The sequence below is a fragment of the Pinus tabuliformis genome, chromosome 9 (genome assembly GCF_031772625.1).
Source record: "Pinus tabuliformis cultivar Carrire ecotype Pingquan chromosome 9, CPIR1, whole genome shotgun sequence".
Classification (NCBI taxonomy): Eukaryota; Viridiplantae; Streptophyta; class Pinopsida; order Pinales; family Pinaceae; genus Pinus; species Pinus tabuliformis.
The window spans coordinates 1,773,084,019-1,773,112,010 of NC_142307.1; the positions used below are offsets into that span (position 1 = coordinate 1,773,084,019).

Here is a 27,992-nt window from a genome sequence, read left to right on the forward strand (position 1 = left end):
ATGCAGAGAAGAGAAGATGATAAAATTGGAAATATATAGAGAAGATTAGATCAAATTAAAATTGCAACTATACATAGAAAATTAGATCAAATTGAAAAGAAACATCTAATAAAATTGCAACTATACATAGAAGATTAGATAAAATTGAAACTATACAGAGAAGAGAAGATGATAAAATTGGAAATATATAGAGAAGATTAGATCAAATTAAAATTAAAATTAAAATTGCAACTATACATAGAAGATTAGATAAAATTGAATAGAAACATCTAATAAAATTGCAACTATATATAAAAGATTAGATAAAATTGAAACTATACAGAGAAGGGAAGATGATAAAATTGGAAATATATAAAGAAGATTAGATCAAATTGAAACTATACAGAAAAGAGTAATAAAATTGCAACTATACATAAAAGATTAAATAAAATTGAAACTATACCGAGAAGAGAAGATGATAAAATTGAAACTATATAGAGAAGATTGATAAAATTGAAACTATAGAGAATATTAGGAATGCCTCTACACAAATCCAAATCCAAATCCAGAAAAACCTAAAATAAAGTAAATTAAAAAACTAAGTTAAAAAACTAAGTTAACTTTAAAAGTGCTACATCCCTAGATCCCTTGCAACTGGCTCACCTTAGGATCAGATTGAAAGTGGGATTGGATAACCTGAACTAGGAGCCAGGTGGAGCTGAAGGCTCACGATCAGATTTTAAAAAATATTAATAAAGAAATATTGCTAATTAATAAAGAGATACAACCTTAATGCATTGCTTATCCTTCCCTTGATATGTCCAAGCAAAAATTGCTTCCTCCTTCCCTTGTGTCCAAACAGAAATTGCTTCTCCTTCTCCCTGGTATGCCCGCGGAGACACTTCCTCCAAGCGGGTCCTAAAAAGCTTCCCTTGACTTTTTCCTTGCTATGCCCGCAGAGACACTTCTTCCAAGGGAGTCCCACTTCCTCCCAGCGAGTCCTAAAAAGCTTCCCTTGGTATGCCCGCGGAGACACTTCCTCCAAGCGAGGCCTAAAAAGCCTGTTTCTCTCTAAGAGCAACAGAAACCGCAAGGGATTTCAAGCGACGAATCTCATTCCGAGTTTCAGGGAGACAGCTGAATGATGAGTTTTAGCAGCTCCTGCTCGCCACGGATTACCCCCTCCATGCCTACTACGCCTTGGCGTTGCATATCATATCAGACACAAAGATTGAGCACCAAGACTAATTGTGGCACCAGAGGACTACACAAAAGGTTAATTGTGGCAGGAAACTGAGAGCAGCTGAGACACAAGGTTCGAGTTTATGACAGGACAGGGTGCCGAGAGAATAGGTGAACCAGAGCTAAACACAAATTTAGTAATTTACCGTCCATTTTCATTCAAAGCTGATATTATTAAAAAATTATCCTCCCTGTAAATTCAGAGCTGAGATTATAAAGAAACTACGATGAGATCCCAGCGTCATAATCAAAATGAGAAAAAATTTCAAAAAGTGCAGAGTTGGAATTATACGAAAATATCGAAGACAATTGTGATGGATCTCTTAGTGCAGAGCCCCTTGCATAGAAGCTCTGATATTGCAGCAATATAATGAAACCCTTACTGCAAATTACAAAAGAGTGAAACCTAAGACAGTACCCGCGATCTTTCTAAGCAGGCGTGGTTCTATTATTGCTAAAGCGACCGGAATGAAGCTCTTGTCCCTCGTCCTGCTCATCATCATTTTCACCAGTGATCTCCTCAAGGGATCTGCCCTTCGTCTCCGGAGTTAGAAACGTGAAGAAAAAACCCATGGCGCAGATAATAGCAAGAAGCAGCAGAGCTTTCTTGATCCCTATTCCCGTGGGGTAACCTGTATCTGTCTCCTTTTCATGCGTGCTCTGCGCAGCGTACAGGAACCCAAACGCTCCCACGATGGCCCCCGCCTTCCCAGCTGCAGCCGAGATGCCGTGGCAAGTCGACCGCAATCTGGCCGGAAAGATTTCGGCGGGCACTATGAAAGTGGTACTGTTTGGCCCGAAATTGGCGAAGAAAAATGTAAGCGAGTACATGATCACGAAGGTCGTGTGTTGTCCGCCGCAGTAGCCACTGTCGCAGGTGTGCCCTCGCCAATGGTAGTATGGAATTGCAAGAGCGAACATGAAAACCGTCATGAAGAAGAAGCCCATGAGCTGAATGGCGAACCTGCCTATGCGGTCTATGAGAGCCACGGTGAACCAGTAGCCGGGCACCGTTGCGCAGAGAGCAATGAGCGACTGGGCTCTGGCTACCTTGTACACTTCGTGTATGGCGTTCATTTTCTTGGCTTTGGGAAGCCATCCGACGGCCGTGTAGATGTCTTTCTGGAAAAGGTTGTTGCTGTAGAAGGCTATGTCCAGAAGAAACCATGTGGTCGTCGTCCCCAGAAGATGAAGCCCGTGGCGCCTTGCGAATTCTCTGGAAAACAGCCCGAATTGGTCATTTCCGGCGGCCTTAACCGTTTCCGGCGCCTGTTCCTCGATGTCGACCTGCAACACCTTGGCCATGTCGGAAGCGGCGAGCTTCGTGTTCTTGGCCACGAGCGCCGTGTATCGAGCCGTCTCCGGCATCTTGAGACGCCAGTAATAAGTGAGCAACGCTGGGATGGCTCCGAACATGAGGATTATTCTCCACACGAAGTCCGCCTGCGGGGCAGTGGACAGCCCCGGGTTTTCTTCAAAAGTGGGCCGAGGGTACGCCTTGTTGAACGACACAGCCACGATGATAGACACCGCGCCTCCGGTCAAGATGCCGAAGCCCTGCATAGCGAACACCGCGGCAATGAAGGCCCCGCGTGTTCTCTTGTTGGCGTACTCTGACATTATCGTGGCTGACAACGGATAGTCTCCGCCGATGCCGAAGCCCAGCCAGAACCTGAAAAAGCAGAGCGTTGTCATCACTGATTTGGCCGTATGGCCGAACGAGAGCCCGCTGGCCAGGGCGCCGCCTACCATGGTGATAAGCGTCATGCCGTACACTTTCTTGCGCCCGAGTTTGTCGCCAAGCCAGCCGAAGAACAGCTGGCCTGCCAGTGTTCCGCACAGAGCCACGCCGTTCACTGCCGCCGATACATTGGGCGGCAGCGATCCGGGTTTGCCAGTCGCTGGATCGTAATAATAAAGTCTCCCCAGCAGCTTGGTGACAGTAGTAATACAGAAAAGATCATAAGCATCAGTGAAGAAACCCATGCCAGAAATAATGATGGCTGTGAAATGATACCATTGCGTTTTGGCCTTGTCCAGTGCGTTTAACACTTCTAGTTGCCCTGTCTTCGCCATGATTGAGCTTCAGAATTTGGAATCCCCAACTCTAAATCACATTCACCACACGACCAATCCCAAATTAAAACCTGCTCGTTTGCTTTTTCTCGAAAGCTGCAAAGAGCAGTTCTATCTGCAGACGACCACGCTACCAATGATATTTATAACCCCAGACATCGGTGATATTTCCTGGCACCTGCCATCTAGCGAAATAAATAAAAAACAATATTCCACTTGAACTCCTGTACATATTCAGCCAGAGGTATCTTCTGGTTTTCCACTTGAAAACAATGTTGACTTTTTTGAATAATAATTGTAGGTGTAGAGGTTGAGTGTGAATAATTCTATATAGTTGAGTAAATAAATTGTTTTAGTTAGGAGCAGTTAAATTTGAATGCATAAAAGATATTTCATAATCAATTTAATTTTTGACTAACTTGTTTAAATTTGAGAGGTTTTCAAAGCTCGTGCCACTGCAAGCGTACATTGGATGAAATTCCTAATCAAAATATTATTTAGAGAATCTTTCAAGGAAATTGCGTTATTTCGATAGTTTTTATAGTTCAAATAATACAATGGTCCCGCATGTGATCTAATGCTGACATGGCTTCCCCCGGTAATAATTTATTCCAGGTATCGAACGTTCTTGCTGACATGGCTTCCCACAGTAATAATTTATTCCAGGTATCGAACGTTCCTGCTGACGAAGACGGGGAAAGGAAAGCTATGGATGCATACTTGACACACGGTTTGGAAAAGTAGATGTCGGTTATGTGTTGGAATGGTTGCCACTAGTTACAAGTAAGCTCTTCAGTATTATCTCAAATTTTTACTTCGGAGAATTAGGTACAGGATTAAACGGCAGAGCTGAAGCAAAAGTAAGTCAAATTCAAAGGATGTAGCTGTCAACGTCATTACTGTTCTGATGGTAGACATGTGGGGAGAGATTTATATTATAAAGATAATTTTAAAATAGAGGTGTCTTGATAATAGCGTTTTCACATTGTTATCATTACTATTGAGTTAGGTGAGGTGTAAATGACCATGTGTGAGATGTGAGATAATTTTAAAGCAAGTGTCTTGATAATACCGTTTTCATATTGTTGTAATTACTATTTTGCGGGAAGAAGGAAAGGTGTAAATGAATATGCGTTTGAAAGTTCAATATATTATGGGTGGGTGGGAATTGAATGTGAGTAAAAAATAAATAAATATATTTTTTTCATAAATGTTAAATTTAATTACTCAATTTATTAAAAAAAATTGAAACCTTAATTTTATTAAAAAATTGTAAAATCACATTAAAAATTATAAAATATTGTTAAATATTTTGTTATTAGATTGATAATAGCCTTCAAAATATTGATAAAGATAGAGATATTTTTTGAACAAATTAATTGTTATTATAAAATTTATTTTTTGTATCTTAGGATAAAAATGAATTTACTAAAAAAATTTAATATTGGAAAATAGAAAATAATTATAAATGAAATACATAATATAGTTAATTATATTTAACTTAAATAACTAGATAAAATAATTATTATTCTTTCTACCTAAACTCAAGTTTTTTAATAATTTTATTAAACTCTATCATCTTTAAAACAAACATCACTCTCCTCTATGTTTTATTATCTACCCTTTAATAAAACCATATATATATATATGGTTTTATTTAGGTCCGATAGACCATTATTTGATCTCAGTCGAGGTTAACCATCATCATCATCATATATAATATTAAAAAAAATCATTTAAAAATAACTTATAAAACAAAATAATTTTAAAACATAAATATAACTAAAAAAATCATTTCTCCATTCAAAAACATCTCAGCTCATTTACACCACCCGTCATCCATTTCCAACACCTCTAGTCTACCCCGTCCCACTCTTCCTTTCTCCCTCTTGCTAATTTTTTTTAAAATATTAAAAATATAAATAAACAAATATAATAAAAATAGAATTTGAAAATACATAATACTTTGGGTAACATAAGTCTAAATGGGTGATATTTTATTCACTATTCAATGATATAAAAACAAACACGAGGAAATTTAAACCATACCCACAAAACAAAAAATGGTTGAACAAAAATAGTTTTCTTTCAATGTCAAACAATGGTGGACCAGGGACCCTCGTATTGTATATTAAATGCACTGCATCAGTGATTAGTCCGAGATAGTCATACCTACCGAGACGAATATACATTAAAAAAAATGTAGAAATATTTTGGGGAATCTCTTTATTCTTGGAATATTGATAAAGATAACAACTCAATTACTAACCAGAATATGAGTTACTAACTTTAACGGATGGGATTTGTTTATCATATTTGAATTTGTAATTCATATTATTCTATTAATAATATGTTTTAGGTGAATGATTAAGATAGTTATTTAAATTTATAAGATGTGTGTTAATGGAGTATTATAGAAATGATCGTTATTTTTGATATTATCAAAGTTAAATTTCTATAAGTAAATGAAAAGTTTACGTGAATAATTATCATTGTATTGATTTATAGTATTTAGATTTATAGAATATTTTGTTTTTCTCTACAAGTTTGAATATGGAATGGTAAACAAGTAAACCATCTATATTTAAATTCCAAATACATAATCCCAAAAACATAAATATATAAAATCTTAGACTTTAAAGAAAACATGTCATATTTATCTCATTGCCACTCATAATCATATCAAACTCTTCTCATTAAATACTTAATGCAATGTAAAAGTCTCATCATCAATCGTATTTTCCTACCATATTTTCCTTTTTCAATGGTGAGATGGGAAGCCTCATTTCAAGACTTAATGCTTGTAGTGGAAAAACTATTATTAGCGTAGTAAAATTATTATTATGGGTTAATAAGGATTCCTTTTGTGAATCTCTCAATATAGTGCATTGAGTTTGTAACAAGAGATTCTTTTCAACAACTCAATTATTAACCACAATATGAGTTACTAACTAACCAGAATATGAGTTACTAACTTTGAGTTACTAACTTTAAGGGATGAGATTTGTTTATCAGATTTGAATTTGTATTGACTTATGGTGTTAAGTCTTATAGAATATCTTTCCTTTGTCTACAAGCTTGAATATGGGATGGTAAACAAGTTAAACTATGTAATTTATGTACAGGGTTAAAACCTACATTTGGTATCAGAGTTGTTTCGGCTTCAAGGGGACACCTTTGTTGTTGATGGATTTTGCTCGGGCCTGTGGTTGACCTTGTTCCAGTGCGAGATATGTGGGATCGACCTTTATGGTGAAAGAAGATGGCAAACAATGGAAAGGTAGAGATCGAGAAATTCAATGGACAAAATTTTGAGTTGTGGAAGCTCAAGATGAAGGATTTGTTGGTGGACAAAGACTAATGTTTCATTGTAGATCCAGCTATGGCACCAACATGAATGTTGGCAAAAGGCTGGGAAAAGTTAGATCGAAAGGCGAAGAGCACAATACGATTGTGTCTCTCAAATTCAGTATTGTTGAATGTATTAGGGGAAGCTATGACAAAGGCTTTGTGGGACAAGTTAGGGACTTTATATCAATCTAAGTCTCTGGTGAGCAAACGTTTCCTCTGGAAAAAGTTGTATAACTTGAGGATGAAGGATGGAGTCTCAATGACAGAGCATCTTAATGCCTTCAATATTGTGGTAAGTCAGTTGTTATTTGTTGATATTAAAATTCCAGCAAAAGATAAGTGCATCAGTCTATTGTGTTCTCTACCAGACACATGGGATAGTATGGTTATTGCTATAGGTAGCAATCCAACTACCTTGAACTTTGATGAAATAGTCTCGTCCTTTTTGTCAGAGGAGACGAGACAAAAAAATATGGAGAGCTAGAATGGAGATGTCTTGTCTATAAGAAGATGGTCCCAAAACAGAAATAAAAATAAGTCCTCAAGTGGGAGATCTAAATCTCCAAGAAAAGATGTAAAGGTATGCTGGGAAGGAAAAAAAGAAAGGTACTACAAAAAGTATTGTAGATCTAAAAATATTGAGAAAGGAAAGGGATCTGATGATGTTTCTTTTGTAGAGTCAAAAACCACCTCAGATGAAGGTGAGGATGTGTACTTGGCTTCTTCTTCAAGTACAAATGTAGATCATGAGGCATGGTTGATTGACTCAAGTGCAACATTTCACTTCACTCCCCGTAGGGAGTGGTTCTACGAGTACAAGAAATATGATGGTGGTGATGTCTTCTCAGGGGATGACAGGAAGGCCAAAATCATAGGACGTGGAAAATTCAAGTTGAAGTTGTAAGGTGGAAGGATTATAACACTTCTTGGTGTTCTGCACCTTTTTGCATTGGCCATAAATCTATTTTCTTTAAGTGACATGGATGATGTAGGTGTAAAAACAGTGTTCAAGAAAGATACCTGCAATATAGTTCAAGGAGCACTGGTATTGATGTGGGGAGTTTGAATTGGAACTCTGTAAAAGCTTTTGGGTAGCACTGTTATTAATGGGTGCAACAATTTTGTGGTTCCTGAAAGTGGAGCAGAAAATCTAGTGGTCTTTGGAGAAAAGTTTATGTTGTGGCATTAAAGACCTGGACATATTGGAGAGAAGGGCCTTTAAGTACTGCATGGTAATGGTATGTTAGAAGACATGTCTAATTTATCTTCAGATTTTGATTTCTGTGAACATTGTGTATATGGGAAGAAAAATCAGGTGAGTTTCCCCTCTGGTGCTAAGAGGGCGAAAGGGATATTGGGGCTTGTGCACATTGATGTGTTTGGAAATGTGTTGGTTCCATCATTGGGTAAATCTGTGTACTATGTCTCATTTATAGATGACTTCTCTAGGAATACATGGATATATTTCCTCAGCAGTAAATCTGAAGTCTTTGTCAGGTTTAAAGAATTTAAGGCTCTGGTGGAAAATCAGATAGAGAATAAGATGAAGGCGTTGAGGACAGATAATGGTGGGGAGTTTTGTAAGAAGGAATTTGAAGAGTTTTGTAAGAATTGTGGTATATCACGGCAGAAGACTACTCCATACACACCTCAACAGAATGGAGTTGTAGAAAGAATGAAAAGGATGTTGATGGAAAAGGCAAGGTGCATGCTCAATGGTGTCGAGTAAGGACATGAATTCTGGGTAGAGGCAGTGGATACTGCATGTTATCTATTTAACAAATCACCTTCATCAGCGTTGGAAGATAAGACTCCACATGAGGTATGGACTAGTAAGAAACCATCTCTCTCACATCTCAAGGTATTTGGCTTTGATGCATATGTACATGTTCCAAAGGAGAAAAGAACCAAGTTGGATAGTAAATCTAAAAGGTGCATCTTTATTAGGTATAAGAAAGGTTTAAAGGGTTACGATTTTTGGAACCCGGAAACAAGGAAGGTTGTGTACATCTGAGATGTGGTGTTTAGAATGATTAAAGATGTTATTAAACATGAAGTCCTACAAAAGGAAAAGGAACAATAGAAGATAGAGTTTGAACTGAAGGAGGAAGAATCAAACTCTACAACGGAACAAGAATAAAAAGAGGAAAATCCACACACTCCCGGTTTTGAGGAAATCAACTTGAGAGAGAAGGAAACTAGACAGGTATAGTCCATCAAATTTCTGTTCAAATTTTGCTTTATCTATTACTAATCATGATCCGAGAATTTTCAGGGAGGTAGTGGATTTAGAGGATGGAAAAATATGGAAGGAGGCCATGGTTGGCCATGGTTGAAGAAATGGCATATTTAGACAAAAATGATGCTTGAGATCTAGTGGAATTGTCAGCTAGAAGGAAACCCATTGGCAACAAATGGGTGTTTAAGAAGACGTTGAATGCGGAATGAAAGGTAGAGAAATACAAGGCTCGGTTGGTAACAAAAGATTACTCCCATGTGTCGGGTATTGATTTTGGTGATATGTTTTCTCTTATTTCCAAGTTAGCTTCTATTAGATTACTTTCATATGTTGTTGTTGCTTTTGGTTTTGAGGTAGAACATATGGATATGAAGACAACCTTTCTTCATGGGGATCTGAAAGAAGATATTTACATGAATCAACGAGAAGGATTTGCAATGAAGGGTAAGAAAGAACTTGTATGCAAGTTAAAAAAATTCTATGTATGGGTTAAAGCAATCATCAAGGATGTGGTATCAAAAAATTTGATACATATATACTAGGACTTGGCTTCACAAGGAGAAAAGTGGATCACTGTGTGTATTTTAAAATAATTGGTGGTTGTGTTATTTATTTGGTCTTGTATGTGGATGATATGTTGCTAATTGAAAATGACAAAGAAATTATCTAGGATTTGAAGACCCAATTTGATCCAAATTTAAACAGGAACGCAATAGATTACAGAGATAACCATAAATATAGAGATGCGATAACCATAAATACAGAGATGCGGCGGAAATAATACTTCATTTCATTAATGGAGAATACTGAAAATATGCTTACAAACAGTAATAGAAATAAACCAGCTAGGGCGATGGTAGCTTATCTCTGAGAAGAGATGTGGTGGCTACATGCCTCTGAACTGTCCTGAACTGTGTTTACAATGAGGCTCGAAGGCCTATTTATTATTGAGAAACAATGGAAAACCCTTCACATTCCAAAGCCTAACCCTAGAAGATGAAACGCCAAATTGTGGGCCCCGTTATGGGGTGAGTTGGACAGCCAACTTCCCGGGGTCGCGAATTTGTCGTATTATCTCCGTTTGACGCGCATGATAGCCCGTTGGAAAGATCTATCAAAGGACTACGATGGAAAAGACGATTTTTATCAAAAAAATCGCTGGCGGTTGATTTCCCAAAAAACGTCGTTTAGGGCCTCAAAACGGCTCCGGAAGTTTAGGACCCGAAAAACTGCTAAAAATAGTAAATTGTGCTATAATTAAGGAAACTGAAAAACTGAAGGAGACAGTTGTGGGGGTCCAAATGGGATAGGTGGGTGGCCACCAACATCCACCTGGATCACAATTGTCCTCCAAATTTGACATGAATGATCATGGTGTTGCAAACTATATTTTGGGCATGGAAATTAAACGAGATTGGGAAAAGAGGAAGCTTTGGTTAAACTAGAGGAAGTATGTCAAGAAAATATTGCAAAGGTTTAATATGCAAGATAATAAAGCAGTGATAGGTGTAAAGTTGTATGTTGAATATTGTCCCAAGACACAGGAAGAGGAAGAGGACATGTCACGTGTTCCATATGCGAGTACAGTTGGCAGCCTGATGTATGCAATGGTTTGTACTAGACTAGACATTGGACATGCAGTGGGAGTATTTAGCAAGTTTATGTAAAAACAAGGGAAGGAGGATTGGACAACAGTTAAGAGGGTTTTCAGGTATTTGCTGGCACTAGTGATTATGGTTTGTGCTACCAAGGAAGACTAGGATTGGACATGGTTTTGGACAAACATGGATTTGTTGATGCAGATTTGGCTGAAGATCTAGATCAGAGAAGATCTACAAGTGGGTATGTGTCTAACCTATTATGAGGAGTAGTTAGTTGGATGAGCAAGAGATAGTCTATAGTGGCACTTTCAACTATAGGGATTGAATACATGGCAGCCACTCATGCAAGCAAGGAAGTAGTTTGGTTGCAGATATTGTGTTCAAGTATGAGGTTCTATAAGGATAGACTGTGACAGCCAAAGTGAAATTTTCTTGGAAAATAATCCTGCTTATCAATCAAAGACAAAGCACATTGATGTTCAGTATCACTTTGTGAGGGATATGGTTGAAGACAAAAATGTGTTGCTGGTAAGGGTGGACACTTTCAAGAATGTTGCATATGCATTGAAAAATTTTGTGAGCACTGAGAAGTTTTCTTGGTGTAAAGAAAGAATGGGCGTTGCAGCTCGGGAATGATGACTTGTTCACTCTTGTGCCCCCTGCATGGAAAGAAAACAACAAGTGGGATAATGTTGGGTATGTGTTATATTATTTCCACGACTAGCTGCAGACATTTTTATGTTGCGTTGAGCGCAACAAAGGGTTCATAGCGGGGGAGGAAGCTCACTCTGTTGGGGGGTTTATAGGGGGGGAGGTAGCCCCTGCACAGGGTCTGGGGCAGTGCCCCGGGAACTTTCTTTTTTTATGTGGACGCAATAATAGTTGGGCGGACCCGAGGATGGTGGGTGGACCTAGCCACAGTTTTGCACATAGTTTTCACTGGTTTTGGGCATGATGGTTTTTGCCCATGACATTTTGTAGATCCGATCAAGGGAACTACGGTTATGTTATAATCCAGGGTTAATGGATTCGGGTTTATGAATGCTTCGACATATATATAATGTAATGTAACATTGAAAGGAATATAATGAAAAATCAATCTAGTTTTCTCGGTTTGGGTTCTAGGAGAAAATATTTATGTATATTGTTTATGTTCTCACCATCATTTCTTTTTTTGTTTTAAGAATTCATTTGCAGGTAATTTCAATATAAGGTTAGAACCTATAGATTTTAAAATAAAGAAAGGATTATTCAAGGTCTATAAGGGAACGCAAATTCTAGGTCAAGAGGGAGGATGACAAAAATTGAAGGCATTCTAGGAGTGTTGGTAGGCATCATTGCCACTCACCAAAACATTCAACCAAGAAGGTTTTTGTTTCCTTGATTTTGAAAATAGCTCAAGGACATCACTAGTCATACATTAAAGAAGGAACTCCAAATTGGAAGGCTTTCCTTATGGAAATTTTGATGTCTAAAATGGGTTTCATATTGAAAAATAATAAAATAATAGTTAAAATAATAAAATTAAGTTATAAATTTTTCAAGGAAATGAAAGAAAACTACTTTTTATCATATTTTTAGGTTATCAAATTTTAAGTGCACTCTGCATACTTTTGAGTAAGTTGATACCTAAAAAATTGATATTGGGTACTCGTTGGTGCAATATAATTCTAAATCCAATTGGTGCCTACACTTGACATTTGGGTAAGCTTATAAGAGGATAAGCCAAATATACAATTAAAAAATTTATTTTTTATTTTTTCCCTCCAAAAATATTACCCATGGGGATGACATCATCATCGTGAATCTTATTGGTTTTTTTAAGGTTGATTTTGTTAGTACATTTTTTGTTTTGAGGCCAATTTTTACCTCAAAATTCCCCTAATGTAAGGGGGATTTAGAAAAAATTAAGCTTCCCACATTTGATGGTGATTTTTGGAAGGATGAGGAAGCTAAAGCTTGGTTGTTGGGGATGAGGAAGTATCTCCAATTGTATAATTACTCATCTAATTTAGAGGCTAGAATGAAATTGCAATTTATCATTCGCAAGGCAAAATATCAATGTGATGAGACCGATTCAAACATGTAAAGAACTTATATGAGAAGGTGATCTCATGGAGGTATTTCAAGAGGTATGTCCAGAAGAAATATTTATTAGAATACTATTATGACAGAAAAATGAAAGAGTTATTTGAACTCAAGATTGAAAGCATGACCATGGAGGAATGGGAAAGAAAATCCCTTGAACCTTTGAGGTATATCAACTATATTAAGGATGAGAAGATTAAAGTAAAAAGATTTATAGGTTGATTTCCTTCATTTTATAGAAAAAATAATATTTGATGAGCCCAATACTTTATAGAAAGCCATAAGGAAGGAAAATCACCTCTATGAGAAAAACAAAAATAAGCCATATGTCCAAAACGCTTGGGATGATAGAAAGACAATCAAGATGGAGCAAAGGAAAAAGGGCAAGTTGATTGCCTTCATTTTATAAGTTGATTTCCTTTTTTCTTGTGTATCCAAAGTCGGAGGAGAAACATGAGAAACATTTGAGGGTGTTGTATGTATTCAAAGAGCATCAAATTTATGCCAAGATAAGTAAGTGTTATTTCTACCAAACCTAAAAAATATCAAAGCCATTATTGAATGGCCAACACCAAGAAAATTCACAAAGGTCAAGATTTTTATGGGACTAGTAGGTTATTACAAAGGGTTCATAAAAGGGTTTCAAAAATTACACACCTAGTCACTTTTTCACAGAAGATGGGTGTTAGATTTGAATGGGCTCATGATGGTACCTCTAACATTTGAAGAAAATTTTAAAAAATGATCAATTTTAAAGATAGTTTATCATATTGAAGAATTCATTATGTTTATTAGTGCTTGTAAGGAATGGTTTGGAGGAGTCCTCATGTAGAATGTGCATGTGATGTGTTATGAATAAGGGAAGTTGAAGGAGCATGAGAGAAATTATGCAACTTGTGATTTGGACTTAGTAGTCATCAAACATGCCTTAAAAATGTGGAGGCATTAAATCATGGGAAAGAGGTTTGAATTGAGAATAGACCATAGTGGTATAAGGGATTTGTTTGGACAACCAGCCTTGAGTTCTAACAAGTTAAGTGGCTGGAATTTGCTGGATAAATATGATTTTAAAATCAAACATATTAAAGGGAAGAAAAACAAGGTGGTTGATACATTCATGTAGAAGAATGCATGAAATGCATTCTACAACCATAAGGGTACATAAACATGATTTAAAAATCATATTTTTAGAGGTTGAAATTTCATATCAACAATACATGTAAATTAAAAAGAAGCTATAGCAAGATAATTTATGGCCACAACATAAATATTATAAATCGAAAGAGTATATAATTCTAATGTTTAAATGAAAATTTATGTTCCAAATTCTCAAAGGCTAAAAATGTGGTGCTGAGTGAGACGTACAATGTGCCCTATGTTGGACATCTAGGGTACCAAAAAATCATTGTAGCTATTAAGAGCCAATATTTTTGACTAGTTATTAAAAGAGAATTGGTTTACTGTAATTGATAGGTGTTTAGAGTTCCAAAAAATAAAGGTTGAGCATGGGCATCATGTTGGATTGCTACAACTGATACATATTCTTGAGTGGAATTGATTTTATTACAAAACTTCCAAAGACTATGAGGTAGCATGATTCTATCATGTTGGTGGTGGATAAGCTCACTAAAGTTTCTCATTTTATCCCAATAAACTAAACACACAAGGAAGATAATATTGTTGAGATATATATGAAATAAATTGTTAACTTACATGGAGTCCCTAAGGCAATCATTCTAGATAGGTATCCCAAGTTTATATCAAAGTTTTGCAAATAATTATTCAAGGGACTTGGGACTAATTTGAACTTCAATATGTAACATATCGCCCTGAGTTAGGTGGGAAAACAAAGAGGGTTAATTAGGTGATTGAAGATATGTTGAGGATTTCTGTAATGGATAACCCATCAAAATGGGAGGAATACTTGCACTTAATGGAATTTTCATACAATAATGGGTATCAAAAATCTCTAAAGATTAGCCCATTTGAGGCTCAATATGGTAAGAAGTGAAATACACTTATAGGTTGGCATAACCCAACTGATAAGGCCATTATTGGGGCATATTTAGTCATGGAAATTGAAGAGAAATGGATGCAAATTAAATAGAGTTGAAAGCTACTTAGGATAGATAGAAGAGCTATATAGAAAAAGGAAGGGTTTAGGAAGACAATTTAGTGCAAGATTTAGGAAGGTCATCAGTGAGGGCATGGCATGGAAAATGGGTGTCAAGCATGGATGTAGGTTCATTAGGAATTATATTAAGGATGTGTTGACAGTACTAGATCCGCCAAAATTTAGGGATCTCCTTGGTATGAAGTCCCAACTAGACCTCACATCGTTTGGTGTAGGAGTCCCATTCGGTATGATATCCTGATTGCCATTATCTTAAAGATATGCCTTAGCTCTTGCTTGTTAGCACATGAGAGTGGTATACTTAGTCTTCAAACAACGAGGTTTGTGTGCCTGGTGAGTGCTTAGTGTCACTTGTGTCAAAGCTCTTTCACTACAGAGGGGGAGGGTGAGAGTGAGTCTCAAGTCGAAAGGGAGTAGTCCCAAATCAGGTAGAGACACACCACACAACAGGATCTACGCAGCTTCCAGCGGAGTAGTCCACACAGCTGTGGTAGTCACATAGGCAAAGGTGAACATATAGGATGTACGACACCCAACGAAGTAGTCCACACGAGTGCGACAACCATTATAACAAGTTTGAGAGAATGAGTCTGTCTAGTGCCCAACAGAGTATTCCATACGGGCGAGACAACGATAACAATTGATACAACACATTTCCAACATCATATGCACTAACACAACCAAAATAGTTCAGCTATCATAGTATAAGTTAAAGCAACATGCACTACAAGCATCTAAAGAATAGTCTTACAAATGAATACAATACATGTGTGAAAACGTGTTGAACTATGACGGGTGTTAGCCTCCTGTTGCAACAGGGTTTCATTTTTCATGATTGACATTTTTACATGCCAAATATGTCATACTTTGAAGACTGCAGTGTTCCATATTTCCACAGGATGCCATGAAGTGTGCTAGTTCAAAGGCACTGCTGTATTCCAATTTTGATGAGTCATTCCATTTTTGGAGAGTTTTCATTTAAGGGAGGTCCAAACAGTTTAATCTTGGTCTCCCTAGGTTTCAATTTCCCGTTTTAGAATGTAGAGAATGCATCTGACCAAACAGTTTAATCTTGGCAGATCTGTAGATAGGTAGAGAATCAAAGGGACCCAACTGCTTAATTTGGGCCCCTGGTAGAAATAAGTGTAGATCTAGATAGGAAGCATTCAAAAGAAAAATTGTAAATCTAGGTCTGCAAGTCTAAGTGCACCCAAACCAAAAAGAAGAAAAAATGTTAGGTGAGTAGGCTGGGTAGGTAGCTGTGAGGTTGCAGAATGATGACTTATGATCAATTTTGTGTTACAAAGTGTTTTATCTCTTCAGATCACAGTGCAGACAGTTTTTCATTTGAAGGAGCTCGAGGTGGACATCACTAACTCCCCCTTCTTCTAATTCTCCAAGTCACTTACTAATTTCCCTAAAGAGGTCAAGACCTGCTTGGTTCCTCTTATTTCATCATTTTCCATGTCATTTGTCTTGGTGAAGATCTGCTTCACTCAAGGATTTCTCATCTATGAGTCACTTTTCCCCAAAATTAGCCTAAGGCCCCCTTAGCGCTTTCTTATCATCTCCATATTAACTACTAACTCTAGTATATAACTCCCCATCAGCTTTTCCCCTTTCCCTACTAAAAATATGTATATAAAACTCCCCTATGTAAATATCCCTTCCCTGGCAATATAGCCATATTTCTTCTAAGTCCAGGGAAAAAATAGTCCATCTGGGGCTATTTTTAGCCCATCCATGTCATAGCAGGAGTTAGATGACACCTGGTCATGCTAATAACCTCTCCCTTGCCCTAAAAACCCTCAAAAAACCCACATTTCCACCCTTATCCTAATTTTTTATGCACAAATCGCTATACCCCCGCTCATTAAACCCTAAAACCCATTTTTCCTAAGTCTAAAAAACCCCCGCCGCGTTTTATTCAAATCGGAATATTCCCGCGAATATCCCCGCCCACTAACCCGCCGTCGCCCCGTCCTTCCCGCCAGCCGTCCGATCGTCCTGCGCCCAGATCAACGGCTGGCGGGCCTTCCCGTCTCCCAACGTGCCTGAAGGTTAGCGTCCGGGAGATGGGCGGTATTGTTGTCGTACTCCTGCCACGCGTCGCCTTCTGGGCTGTGGCGGAGCCCCTCCCTCCAAAACCGCCAAGACGCTAAGGCGGTGCGCCCAAAACTGTTTACCACTCCTGCGAAATGACGTCACTTGCCTGTGTCACCCCCTGCCCAGTCACCATGACACGTCACCCGCTTGCGTCACCCCCGTGCTACTGAACCGCTGAGTCACCCTGCCACGTGCCCTGCCACTGCGTCACCTCCTGTGCTGCCACGTCACCTCCGTACGTGATGACGTCATCATGCTGATGTCATCCCACCACGTCATCTTGCTGATGTCATCGCTGACGTCACCCGCCGTACAACGTCCCGTCATGCTGACGTCATCATCAGTTTTAGCGCAAAGGGCGAAAATCGCACTCCGGAGCCCCAGAATCAGTTTCTGAGGCAGTTTTTGATGAGCGATTTGCGCCTAGCACAAATCGCTCATCGCTGGATAAAATAGGCCGAAGTGGGGAATCTTTTCATTATGCAGCCCCCAGCAAGCCCGAAAGGCGCCGAATGACCCGTTTTTCTTCGCGAAGCATTCAGGAAGGAGTCGAAGACAGTTTTAAGGAAGACAGAGCCGAACAACGGCCATTAAATGCTGATTTAACGCATAGCACATCAGAACAGCATCCCAATTTATTGTTAGAGAGTATCAGAGAAGAAGAAGAGCCAGAGAGTATCAGCCGAAGATTTTTTAGGGGCTCGAAGCACCTGAACATTGATGAGCCCCCCAGAAAGTCAAATTAAGAGGCATAAGGCCATCCTTGCCCTCAAATCATAGTTAAAGCTTTAAATGCAGACATACAGCAAAGAAGCAGAAACCCATACACATTTATTGCAGAAAACACTGCACCAAGCCACCGAGGACTACATCATTTACTTAGTTTTGATACGGCCACCCTCAGCGCAACCCGAGATATTTTCATGCATTTATTTCTGATAGAATTAGGTCAAATTAATCATTTTTTATGACTTGTTTTAGGTCAAGATGTAAAAAAAGCAGTTGTAGAGAGTTTTTCCCCTATATATACCGCTCTCTACATTGTTTCAAGGGTTGGTCTATTGAGAATTTTCACTAGAGACTCGCATTGTATACCTGAGTTTTTCTATAACCAAAGATTGCTGAAAGCTTGGAGAGCAAACTGCCTGTTGTTAATGAATGTTTTGAAGGAATGAAGATGGAATTCTTGTGCTGCAGCCTGAAACAATAAGTGCATCTTACCTCTGTTTTATTGTTTACCACTATCTAAATAGCAGAAAGAAAGAATAGCTTAGAATTTGTTTAAATACACTCTATGCTCAATTTCTGCTATTTCCTTATGTTTTCCTCTGAATGAATTGGTTATGAATATGAATTCCTCCTGGCTCATATTTACCCCTATTCACCTGTGTATGCCAATTATCTAGGGATTCTTAAATGCCCCTAGGTAGAGCTCTGTTACCTACATCTGTTAAGTTGATTGAGAGATTCTTAATTGCCTCTCATTACTTAGCATTCTTTCCATCATTTAAACCTGAACATTGTTTCATGCGTAGCTATCTTTCTCCATTTTCCCTTATTGTGATCAAGGAAATGCACTGGCAGTCCTCCTCCTCGACTCCACGCCCAATGGTTTGAAACACTCAGACTGTGCTATGCCTCTCTACCTGAGACATCAATTTTCCCACCAAAGCAAAACAAAAACCCTCTGAACTCAATACCTAGCCTATAATCCTTTTAAACATAGATAAATCTGAAAGAGAGAGCCCTCTCTGATTGCAGGTGGGCTAGAACCTGCAATCCAAATTTGGTTTGTGGTTACCTCGGCCGTATCCCTTACTCCAACCTGGGGACAACCTGAGTGATAACATAATGGCGACTCCACTGGGGAACCTCCTCAGTTAATCCACTGGGGAGCATCCTCAGTTAATTTCACGAAGAAGGCTGGAAAGATCCCCTAAAAAGGTCAATTTTCTAGATTTTTGTATATTTCTTAAACTACAGATGAAGCCTGAACGTCAGCCAGGAAGCCTTTGAAACTGTTTCTGTTTTACATTAGTAGAAGTAAATAAAAGCTGCTTCAGTCAAACTTCATGCTAGTTTTAAGATATACACAACCATTCCAAAATCTGATCTGTCCCTTGTTAATTACAAAAATATTCCTACAAAAATACCCAAAAAACAATTCGGAAGCTGGCTCCCAAGAAGAATCCACGATATACAAGGTCAAATCCTGATCCATACCCTCCAGCTGTTTTTGAAAACCCTAACATAATCCCGAAGATCCTTAGGAAGCAAGAAAGACAGGAAAATTTTGCTAATTTGAGTCCTGAAACAACTTAATCTAGCTGTATTCCGACTCCTGTCAAGGTTTTATTTTGTTCGGCCCCTGTTTCCCCTAGTTCATCATCTACATCTCGAAGTACTCCTTCTACACCTTCATTCACTACACATACTACCACTACTGTTGTTTCCAGCGTTCCAGTCACTCCTATGATTCCCGTTACTCCAGTTGTTCCATTAATCCCCGTTGTCCCACTTATCCCTGCCAATATGGCTAATAGATATGCACCCCTGCAATTACCTGCTAATGCTGGGGCTCTACCTCAAGAGTACCAATCTAAAATTACATATTTTGATAGTACTAGCCCTTTTACCACCATTCAACATACCAAGAAGATGCAAGACTATTTTGAAAACTACGAAATAGATGATGATAGCGTGAGAATGAGAATTTTTGTTCAGAGTCTGACAGGTGATGTAAGAACTTGGTTCAGATCACTTGCTGCGAATTCAATAACCACCCCAGATGAGCTTTACCAATCCTTTACCAACAGATGGGAGAAAAAGAAAGACCCCTTGCACATACTAGCTGAATATGATACGATTAAACGAGGTCCTCAAGAGACTGTTTTGGAGTACTGTGCAAGATTCAATAATGTTTACAATGCAATACCACAGAACCTAAGGCCTCCCCCTGATCTGGCCTTGTACAAATTTCCGGATGGTTTTGACCCTGATATGGCATATCAGCTAAAAGAAAGAGCTCCTCAGACCCTTGCAGACATGCAAAACGTTGCTGTCAGTGTTGAGGCTAACTTAATTGCCAAGAGAAATAGAGCTAGAATGGAAAGAAGAACCACCTTTAAGGAAGAACCCTCAGCCTTTGATCAAAAGCTTGATGCTATTATCAATGGCCTACAAACGCTATGAGAAAGAGTAGAAAATGTTGAGAGAAAAGCATCATGGGAAGGACAACAGTCCAATACCATAAGGAATCCAAATTTTAGGAAAACGCAGAACACAAATGCTGGTAGGTCTACCCAGGACCATGACATAAGACCCCCTTTTCAAGATAACTATGTTGAAGGATCTACTACTAGTGAACCCATAGAGGACACTCACATGAACCTGATGGATCTAAAGGGTGAGCACCAAACTGTCCTGTCCCAAGAAGACCAAAATGAACTCGATTACAATCAGTTTCAAACTAAATCTGGTGAGTCTTTTGATTTTAAACAAGGATATGATACTGCCGTGTATGAAGTACACAAACAATATAAGCTGAGAACTAGGACCATTGACATTTCGGAACCTAGTAAAACAAAGGATGGCAAACAGCCCAACAAGACCAAAGGCAAGGCTGTCATAACAGAACCCGCTGATACAAATGTTCCAAACCCACATCAAGTGACTGTAGAAGACATAACAGAAATACAGCCTTCCAAAGATCAGCCTTTGTCACCTTCTTCCTCGAAAGAAAGCTTGAACAGTGTTCCAAAAAACTTTCCTGAAACTAAAAAACCGCAAGCTATCAGTCCTCATAACGCTGATAAACAAGAGAAAATCGCAGATAATTTAAATGAAAAGGGAAAAACTGCCTTTATCAACACCAAGACTCCATTCGAAAAACCATTTAATTTAGAGGCAGAAATAGCTAAGTTGAAAATATCCATCCCCCTCTCAGAACTTGCCAAACACGATATGTATAGGCAACAAATTCAAAGGTCACTTCAAATTCCAGAAAACAAGGAAGATGTAAATGTTTTGGATGATTCCCCTGAATTATTGTTTGGTCCAGAAGATAATGGAAAGTCAACATATGGACATATTCCACCCTTCTACGTCAGTTTGCATATACATGACAAAGTTTTGCACAATGCTATGTTTGACTCAGGGGCATTGCACAATCTAATGCCCAAAGCAGTTATGGAAAAACTGAACCTTGACGTTACAAGACCTTACAAAGACTTGTACTCATTTGACTCAAGTCAAGTGAAAAGTCTAGGCCTCATCAAAGACTTGTGTGTCTCCTTAGTTCAATATCCAAATAAGACCATCCTCATGGATGTAGTGGTCGCTGACATTCCACCAAAGTACGGTATGCTCCTATCAAGATCGTGGGGAGAAAAGCTTCAAGGATCCCTTCAATTAGACCTTTCTTATGCCACCATTTCAGTCTTTGGGCAACCAAAAAGACTGTATAGAGAAACGCTCATGAAATATGTGGTAAGTAGTGAGAGCAAGCCTGAAAATTTTCCCATTTACTCAATCCATTCTGATATGGATTCCTTTATTTTGTTTAATGACGACACAAATTCTCCAACCCAGAATGAGCCCTTGGCCCAAGAACAACAAGCACAAATCAATGAAGAATTGGTTGCACATACTGATAAGACTGTCACAACAGTTATTGCAACCAGCATGCAAGAAGAACCTCCCCAAACAGAAATTTCAAAACTGCCCAATCCTAAGTTGATTGACACTTTAGGCATCAACCACAAGCAAGAAATCACATGGTATTTAGAATTTGATGGCTCTATTAACAAGTTAGGAGCAGGGGTAGGTGTCTGGATTCACAATACGTATAACAACCATGCAGAAGGTCATGCCTACAAACTGAATTTTAAATGCACAAATAACATGGCAGAGTATGAGGCTCTGCTGCTAGGCCTTAAACTGCTCAAAGCACTAGGAGCTGCTAAAGTGTCTATTTTAGGAGACTCTGATTTAATCATACAAAAAATGAAAGGTAATTTTATTACCAATGGCAACAGAATGAGAGCCTATAGGACTGCTGCCACTAATATACTCAATGCATTCACTGAATTTAAGCTTGACAAGATTTCCAGAAATCACAACATTCATGCACACAGCCTAGCCACCTTTGCTAGTACATGCAAGCTTCCTTTTGACCCAAACCATCACTTCACGGCTGAAATAAAACATAGGCCCGCTGTCCCAAATAACATCATAGATTGGCAGGTGTTCGAAAATGATGTCCAGATTAATAATTTCCTTACCCTTGATCATGAATTTTCAAATATCAACATTGACTTGGATGCTATGACAGATTCAGAACAGCAAACAAATGAGAATCAGCAAAGAGTAACAGCTGCAATAGCCAAGCAAATCCTGAACCCAAGTGTTTTTCACAAAGAAAACATAGAACAGCTGAAACAAATGCACTTGGAAGACATTGCCAAAGAAGAGGCAGAGATCATTGAGTTAAAGGATAACTTTCTGCCTGCTAGTCTAACCCCACTAGAAGACATGTTTGACGCCAACGACGTTCCTAGAAAGCCAAAATTGCAACCCATAAACACTGACATAGAGGAACACAACATTGGGATGACAGAAAATCCAAAAATGATCAAACTATCCAAAAATTTACCACCTAATCAAAAGCCCAAATACATTGACCTATTTAAAGAATTCCAGGATGTATTTGCTTGGAGCTATGAGGATTTGAAATCCTATGACACCTCGGTGATCCAACACACAATCCACTTAAAACCGAACCAGAAACCCTTCAAACAAAAACTTAGAAGAATTAACCCTATGCTTCTTCCACCGATTGAGAAGGAAGTAAAGAGGATGTTTGAAGCAAGCATCATAACACCCATCATATTTTCTGAATGGGTATCCAATCTTGTTCCTACAAGAAAAAAGACAGTTGAAATCAAACTTTGTGTAGATCTCAGAAATTTAAACCAAGTCTCCCTAAAAGACCATTACCCTTTGCCTAAAATGGACCACATCTTGCAGAGAGTAGTGGGGTCATCTAGAATCTCTTTGCTAGATGGTTTTTCAGGTTTCAACCAAATACTTGTTCACCCGGACGACCAAGACAAGACTACTTTTACCACACCCTAGGGAACATTTAAGTATGTGAAGATGCCATTTGGTCTTAAAAACGCTGGTGCAACTTTTCAACGAGCAATGGACATTGCATTTGCCAAAGAAATACATGACTTCCTAGTTGTGCATCTAGATGACTTGACCCCATTTTCCAAATTTGATGAAGAACACCTCAAGCATCTTAGGCAAATTTTTAAGACATGTAGGAAGTATGGCATTTCCTTGAATCCCAAGAAATCCCTATTTGGCCTCGAAGAAGGCAAGTTACTTGGCCACATTATATCAAAAGATGGGATCAAAATTGACCCTGAAAGAATCCAAGCCATCCTCCAAATCCCATATCCAAGAAACATAAAAGAGCTACAAGCGTTCCTTGGGAAAATCAACTTCCTAAGAAGATTTATCCCAAATCTAGCTGAATTAATAAGACTGTTAAGCAACATGTTAAAAAAAGATGCCAAGGTAAGATGGTCCCTGGAAACCAAACAAGCATTCGAAAGTATCAAATCGGCATTGACACAAACCCCTGTACTCACCAGTCCGCAGTTTGACAAAGATTTTATCATATTTTCATTTGCATCTGATAACACAATAGCCGTTGTCCTTTTGCAAAAGGATGAACAGGGAACTGAAAAGCCAATTGCTTTTTTCAGCCGAGCCTTAAGAGACGCCCCTTTGAAATACCCAATCATGGAAAAGCAGGCCTACGCACTGGTTAAGGCCATCAAGGATTTCAGAGTGTACATTTTATGTTCACATGTGATTGCCTATGTCCCATACGCTGCTGTAAAAGACATATTGACCCAAGAGGGATTAGAAGGAAAAAAAGGCAAGTGGATTGCAAGCATCCTTGAGTATGATATAGAAATAAAACCAACCAAGCTGATAAAGGGACAAGGTTTAGCTAAACTGATGTTCGAAACAAACTTTCAAACCATAGACATAAACCAGCTGGACAATGAACCGGAGCTGGCGACTCCACAAATCAGTGAGATATTTCTCCAATGCCCTTGGTACACTGATATTTGCTTTGTATTGTTAAACCTGTGTGCTCCCCCAGGATTGTCCAGAACCAAGAAAAGATTTTTGAAAATGAAGGCTTTAAAGTTTTGTGTTATAGATGGTGCATTATTTTGGAGAAATCATGAAGGTATATTGCTTAATTGTTTAACCATGAATGAAACTAACAATGTCATGAAAGAATTCCATGCAGGTGACTGTGGAGGACATCTATATTGGAAGTCCACTGCTGATAAAATTCTAAGGGCCGGTTTCTATTGGCCCTCTCTTTTTGCAGATATAAAGAAGTTTGCCATGTCATGTCACAAATGCCAAATCTTTGAGGGCAAGAGAAAGCTGTTACCCCTGCCCCTGAAACCCATCTCAACCGAACAACCTTTTCAACAATGGGGTCTTGACTTCATTGGAGAAATCCATCCCTCTTCCTCAGGCCAGCACAAATGGATCCTAACAGCCACTGATTATTTCACTAAGTGGGTTGAAGCCATTCCCTGTAGACAAGCCAATGACACCATCATCATCCAATTCCTTGAGGGCAATATCCTGTCTAGATTTGGCTGCCCTGAGAAAATCATCACTGACAATGTCGCTGCCTTTAAGTCCAAAAAGATGATCAATTTTTGCCACAGATTTTATATTACTTTAGGCCACTCTACGGCTTATTACCCTCAGGGTAATGGCTTGGCCGAATCATCTAACAAAAGCCTCATCAACATCATAAAAAAGTACTAGAAGAAAACAAGAAGAACTGGCACAAAAAGCTGGTAAATGCCCTATGGGCGGACAGACTCTCGAGCAAAAGATCCATTGGGATGAGCCCTTATGAGTTAGTATATGGCATGGAGGCTAGATTTCCTTCATCCTTGGGCATTCCTACTATCAAATTGTTACAAGAAATTCAGGCTGAACCAAATGACATTCAAAGAAGAATCAATCAGACCATTCATCTTCAGCAAACCAGAGAACAAGTTTATGACAGAGCTCAAATTTTGCAAGAAAAGCTTAAAAAGATGTTTGATAAGAGAGCTAAGGCTGAGGATTTCAATGTTGGTGACAAAGTTCTGAGATGGGACTCAAGAAGGGAAGACAAGGGCAAACATGCCAAGTTTGATTTCTTATGGAAAGGTCCATTCGTTATTTCTGCTGTTCAGGGAAATAACACATATTTTCTCAGATCTGTAGAGGATAGTTCTGCTGAAGAAGGCCCTGTCAATGGCCATATGCTGAAACATTACCATGATCCATTTTAAGGGATACGATGCAGCTTTTTATATACCTTTGTACAGTCTTATTTGTATATATCAGCACTTTTGTTTTCATTTTGTATAAGCAGGCCGATTGTTTAAGGAAAAGCAGTAAATTTGTGAAAGACATAGTTTTTAAAGCTCTGTTTCTACACCAGTATTCAACAAAGTATCAAGAGAAAAAATTGTCACATTACAAGCAATTCATGGTAGAAAAGAACTATTTGCAGTCATTGTGCATAATTATCAAGCACGCAGAAGAAAGCAGGCGATGTTGCACAGTTCACAGTAACTCAGTTGAGGAGGAGGTTGTTCATAGTTCAAAGTTTTACATTCTTAACAGCCAAAACAAATGTTTCCAGTCTACAGCAACAAACAGAAGATCAAGGCAGTCTGACCTGCTGTTCTTGACTTTTCACAAGGAAAAGCCATCCCCAAGTGGAGCCACTGTTAGCCTCCTGTTGCAACAGGGTTTCATTTTTCATGATTGACATTTTTACATGCCAAATATGTCATACTTTGAAGACTGCAGTGTTCCATATTTCCACAGGATGCCATGAAGTGTGCTAGTTCAAAGGCATTGCTGTATTCCAATTTTGATGAGTCATTTCATTTTTGGAGAGTTTTCATTTAAGGGAGGTCCAAACAGTTTAATCTTGGTCTCCCTAGGTTTCAATTTCCTGTTTTTAGAATGTAGAGAATGCATCTGACCAAACAGTTTAATCTTGGCAGATCTGTAGATAGGTAGAGAATCAAAGGGACCCAACTGCTTAATCTGGGCCCTTGGCAGAAATAAGTGTAGATCTAGATAGGAAGCATTCAAAAGAAAAATTGTAAATCTGGGTCTGCAAGTCTAAGTGCACCCAAACCAAAAAGAAGAAAAAATGTTAGGTAAGTAGGCTGGGTAGGTAGCTCTGAGGTTGCAGAATGATGACTTATGATCAATTTTTTGTTACAAAGTGTTTTATCTCTTCAGATCACAGTGCAGACAGTTTTTCATCTGAAGGAGCTCGAGGTGGACATCACTAACTCCCCCTTCTTCTAATTCCCCAAGTCACTTACTAATTTCCCCAAAGAGGTCAAGACCTGCTTGGTTCCTCTTATTTCATCATTTTCCATGTCATTTGTCTTGGTGAAGATCTGCTTCACTCAAGGATTTCTCATCTATAAGTCACTTTTCCCCAAAATTGGCCTAAGGTCCCCCACCTTAGCGCTTTCTTATCATCTCCATATTAACTACTAACTCTAGTATATAACTCCCCATCAGCTTTTCCCCTTCCCCTACTAAAAATATGTATATAAAACTCCCCTATGTAAATATCCCTTCCCTAGAAATATAGCCATATTTCTTCTAAGTCCAGGGAAAAAATAGTCCATCTGGGGCTATTTTTAGCCCATCCGTGTCATAGCAGGAGTTAGATGACACCTGGTCATGCTAATAACCTCTCCCTTGCCCTAAAAACCCTCAAAAAACCCACATTTCCGCCCTTATCCTAATTTTTTATGCACAAATCGCTATACCCCCACTCATTAAACCCTAAAACCCATTTTTCTGAAGTCTAAAAAACCCTCGCCGCGTTTTATTCAAATCAAAATATTCTCGCGAATATCCCCGCCCACTAACCCGCCGTCGCCCTGTCCTTCCCGCCAGCCGTCCGATCGTCCTGCGCCCAGATCAACGGCTGGCGGGCCTTCCCGTCTCCCAACGTGCCTGAAGGTTAGCGTCCGGGAGATGGGCGGTATTGCCGCCGTACTCCCGCCACGCATCGCCTTCTGGGCTGTGGCGGAGCCCCTCCCTCCAAAACCGCCAAGATGCTAAGGCGGTGCGCCCAAAACCGTTTACCACTCCTGCACAATGACGTCACCTGCCTGCGTCACCCCCTGCCCATTCACCATGACACGTCACCCACTTGCGTCACCCCCCTACCACTGAACTGCCGAGTCACCCTGCCACTGCGTCACCTCCCGTGCTGCCACATCACCTCCATACGTGATGACGTCATCCTTCCACGTCATCTTGCTGACATCATCGCTAACATCACCCGCCGTACAACGTCCCATCATGCTGACATCATCATCAGTTTTAGCGCAAAGGGCGAAAATCGCACTCCGGAGCCCCGGAATCAGTTTCTGAGGCAGTTTTTGATGAGCGATTTGCGCAAATCGCTCATCGCTGGATAAAATAGGCCGAAGTGGGGAATCTTTAGGGAATCTTTTCATTATGCAGCCCCCAGCAAGCCCGAAAGGCGCCGAATGACCCATTTTTCTTCGCGAAGCATTCAGGAAGGAGCCGAAGACAGTTTTAAGGAAGACAGAGCCGAACAGCGGCCATTAAATGCTGATTTAACGCATAGCACATCAGAACAGCATCCCAATTTATTGTCAGAGAGTATCAGAGAAGAAGAAGAGCCAGAGAGTATCAGCCGAAGATTTTTTAGGGGCTCGAAGCACCTGAACATTGATGAGCCCCCCAGAAAGTCAAATTAAGAGGCGTAAGGCCATCCTTGCCCTCAAATCACAGTTAAAGCTTTAAATGCAGACAGACAGCAAAGAAGCAGAAACCCATACACATTTATTGCAGAAAACACTGCACCAAGCCACCGAGGACTACATCATTTACTCAGTTTTGATACGGCCGCCCTCAGCGCAGCCCGAGATATTTTCATGCATTTATTTCTGATAGAATTAGGTCAAATTAATCATTTTTTATGACTTGTTTTAGGTCAAGATGTAAAAAAAGCAGTTGTAGAGAGTTTTTCCCCTATATATACCGCTCTCTACATTGTTTACAA

At 39.1% G+C, this 27,992-nt stretch overlaps 1 protein-coding gene across 1 annotated transcript; it reads right to left on the reverse strand.

The window, feature by feature from the left end:
• Positions 1–1,484: 1,484 nt before the first annotated feature.
• Positions 1,485–3,564, reverse strand: LOC149155870 (putative inorganic phosphate transporter 1-3). The gene has a single exon (XM_089446098.1). The coding sequence runs from the start codon at positions 3,295–3,297 to the stop codon at positions 1,651–1,653; it is 1,647 nt and encodes a 548-aa protein (XP_089302224.1). The 5' UTR covers positions 3,298–3,564; the 3' UTR covers positions 1,485–1,650.
• Positions 3,565–27,992: the final 24,428 nt, after the last annotated feature.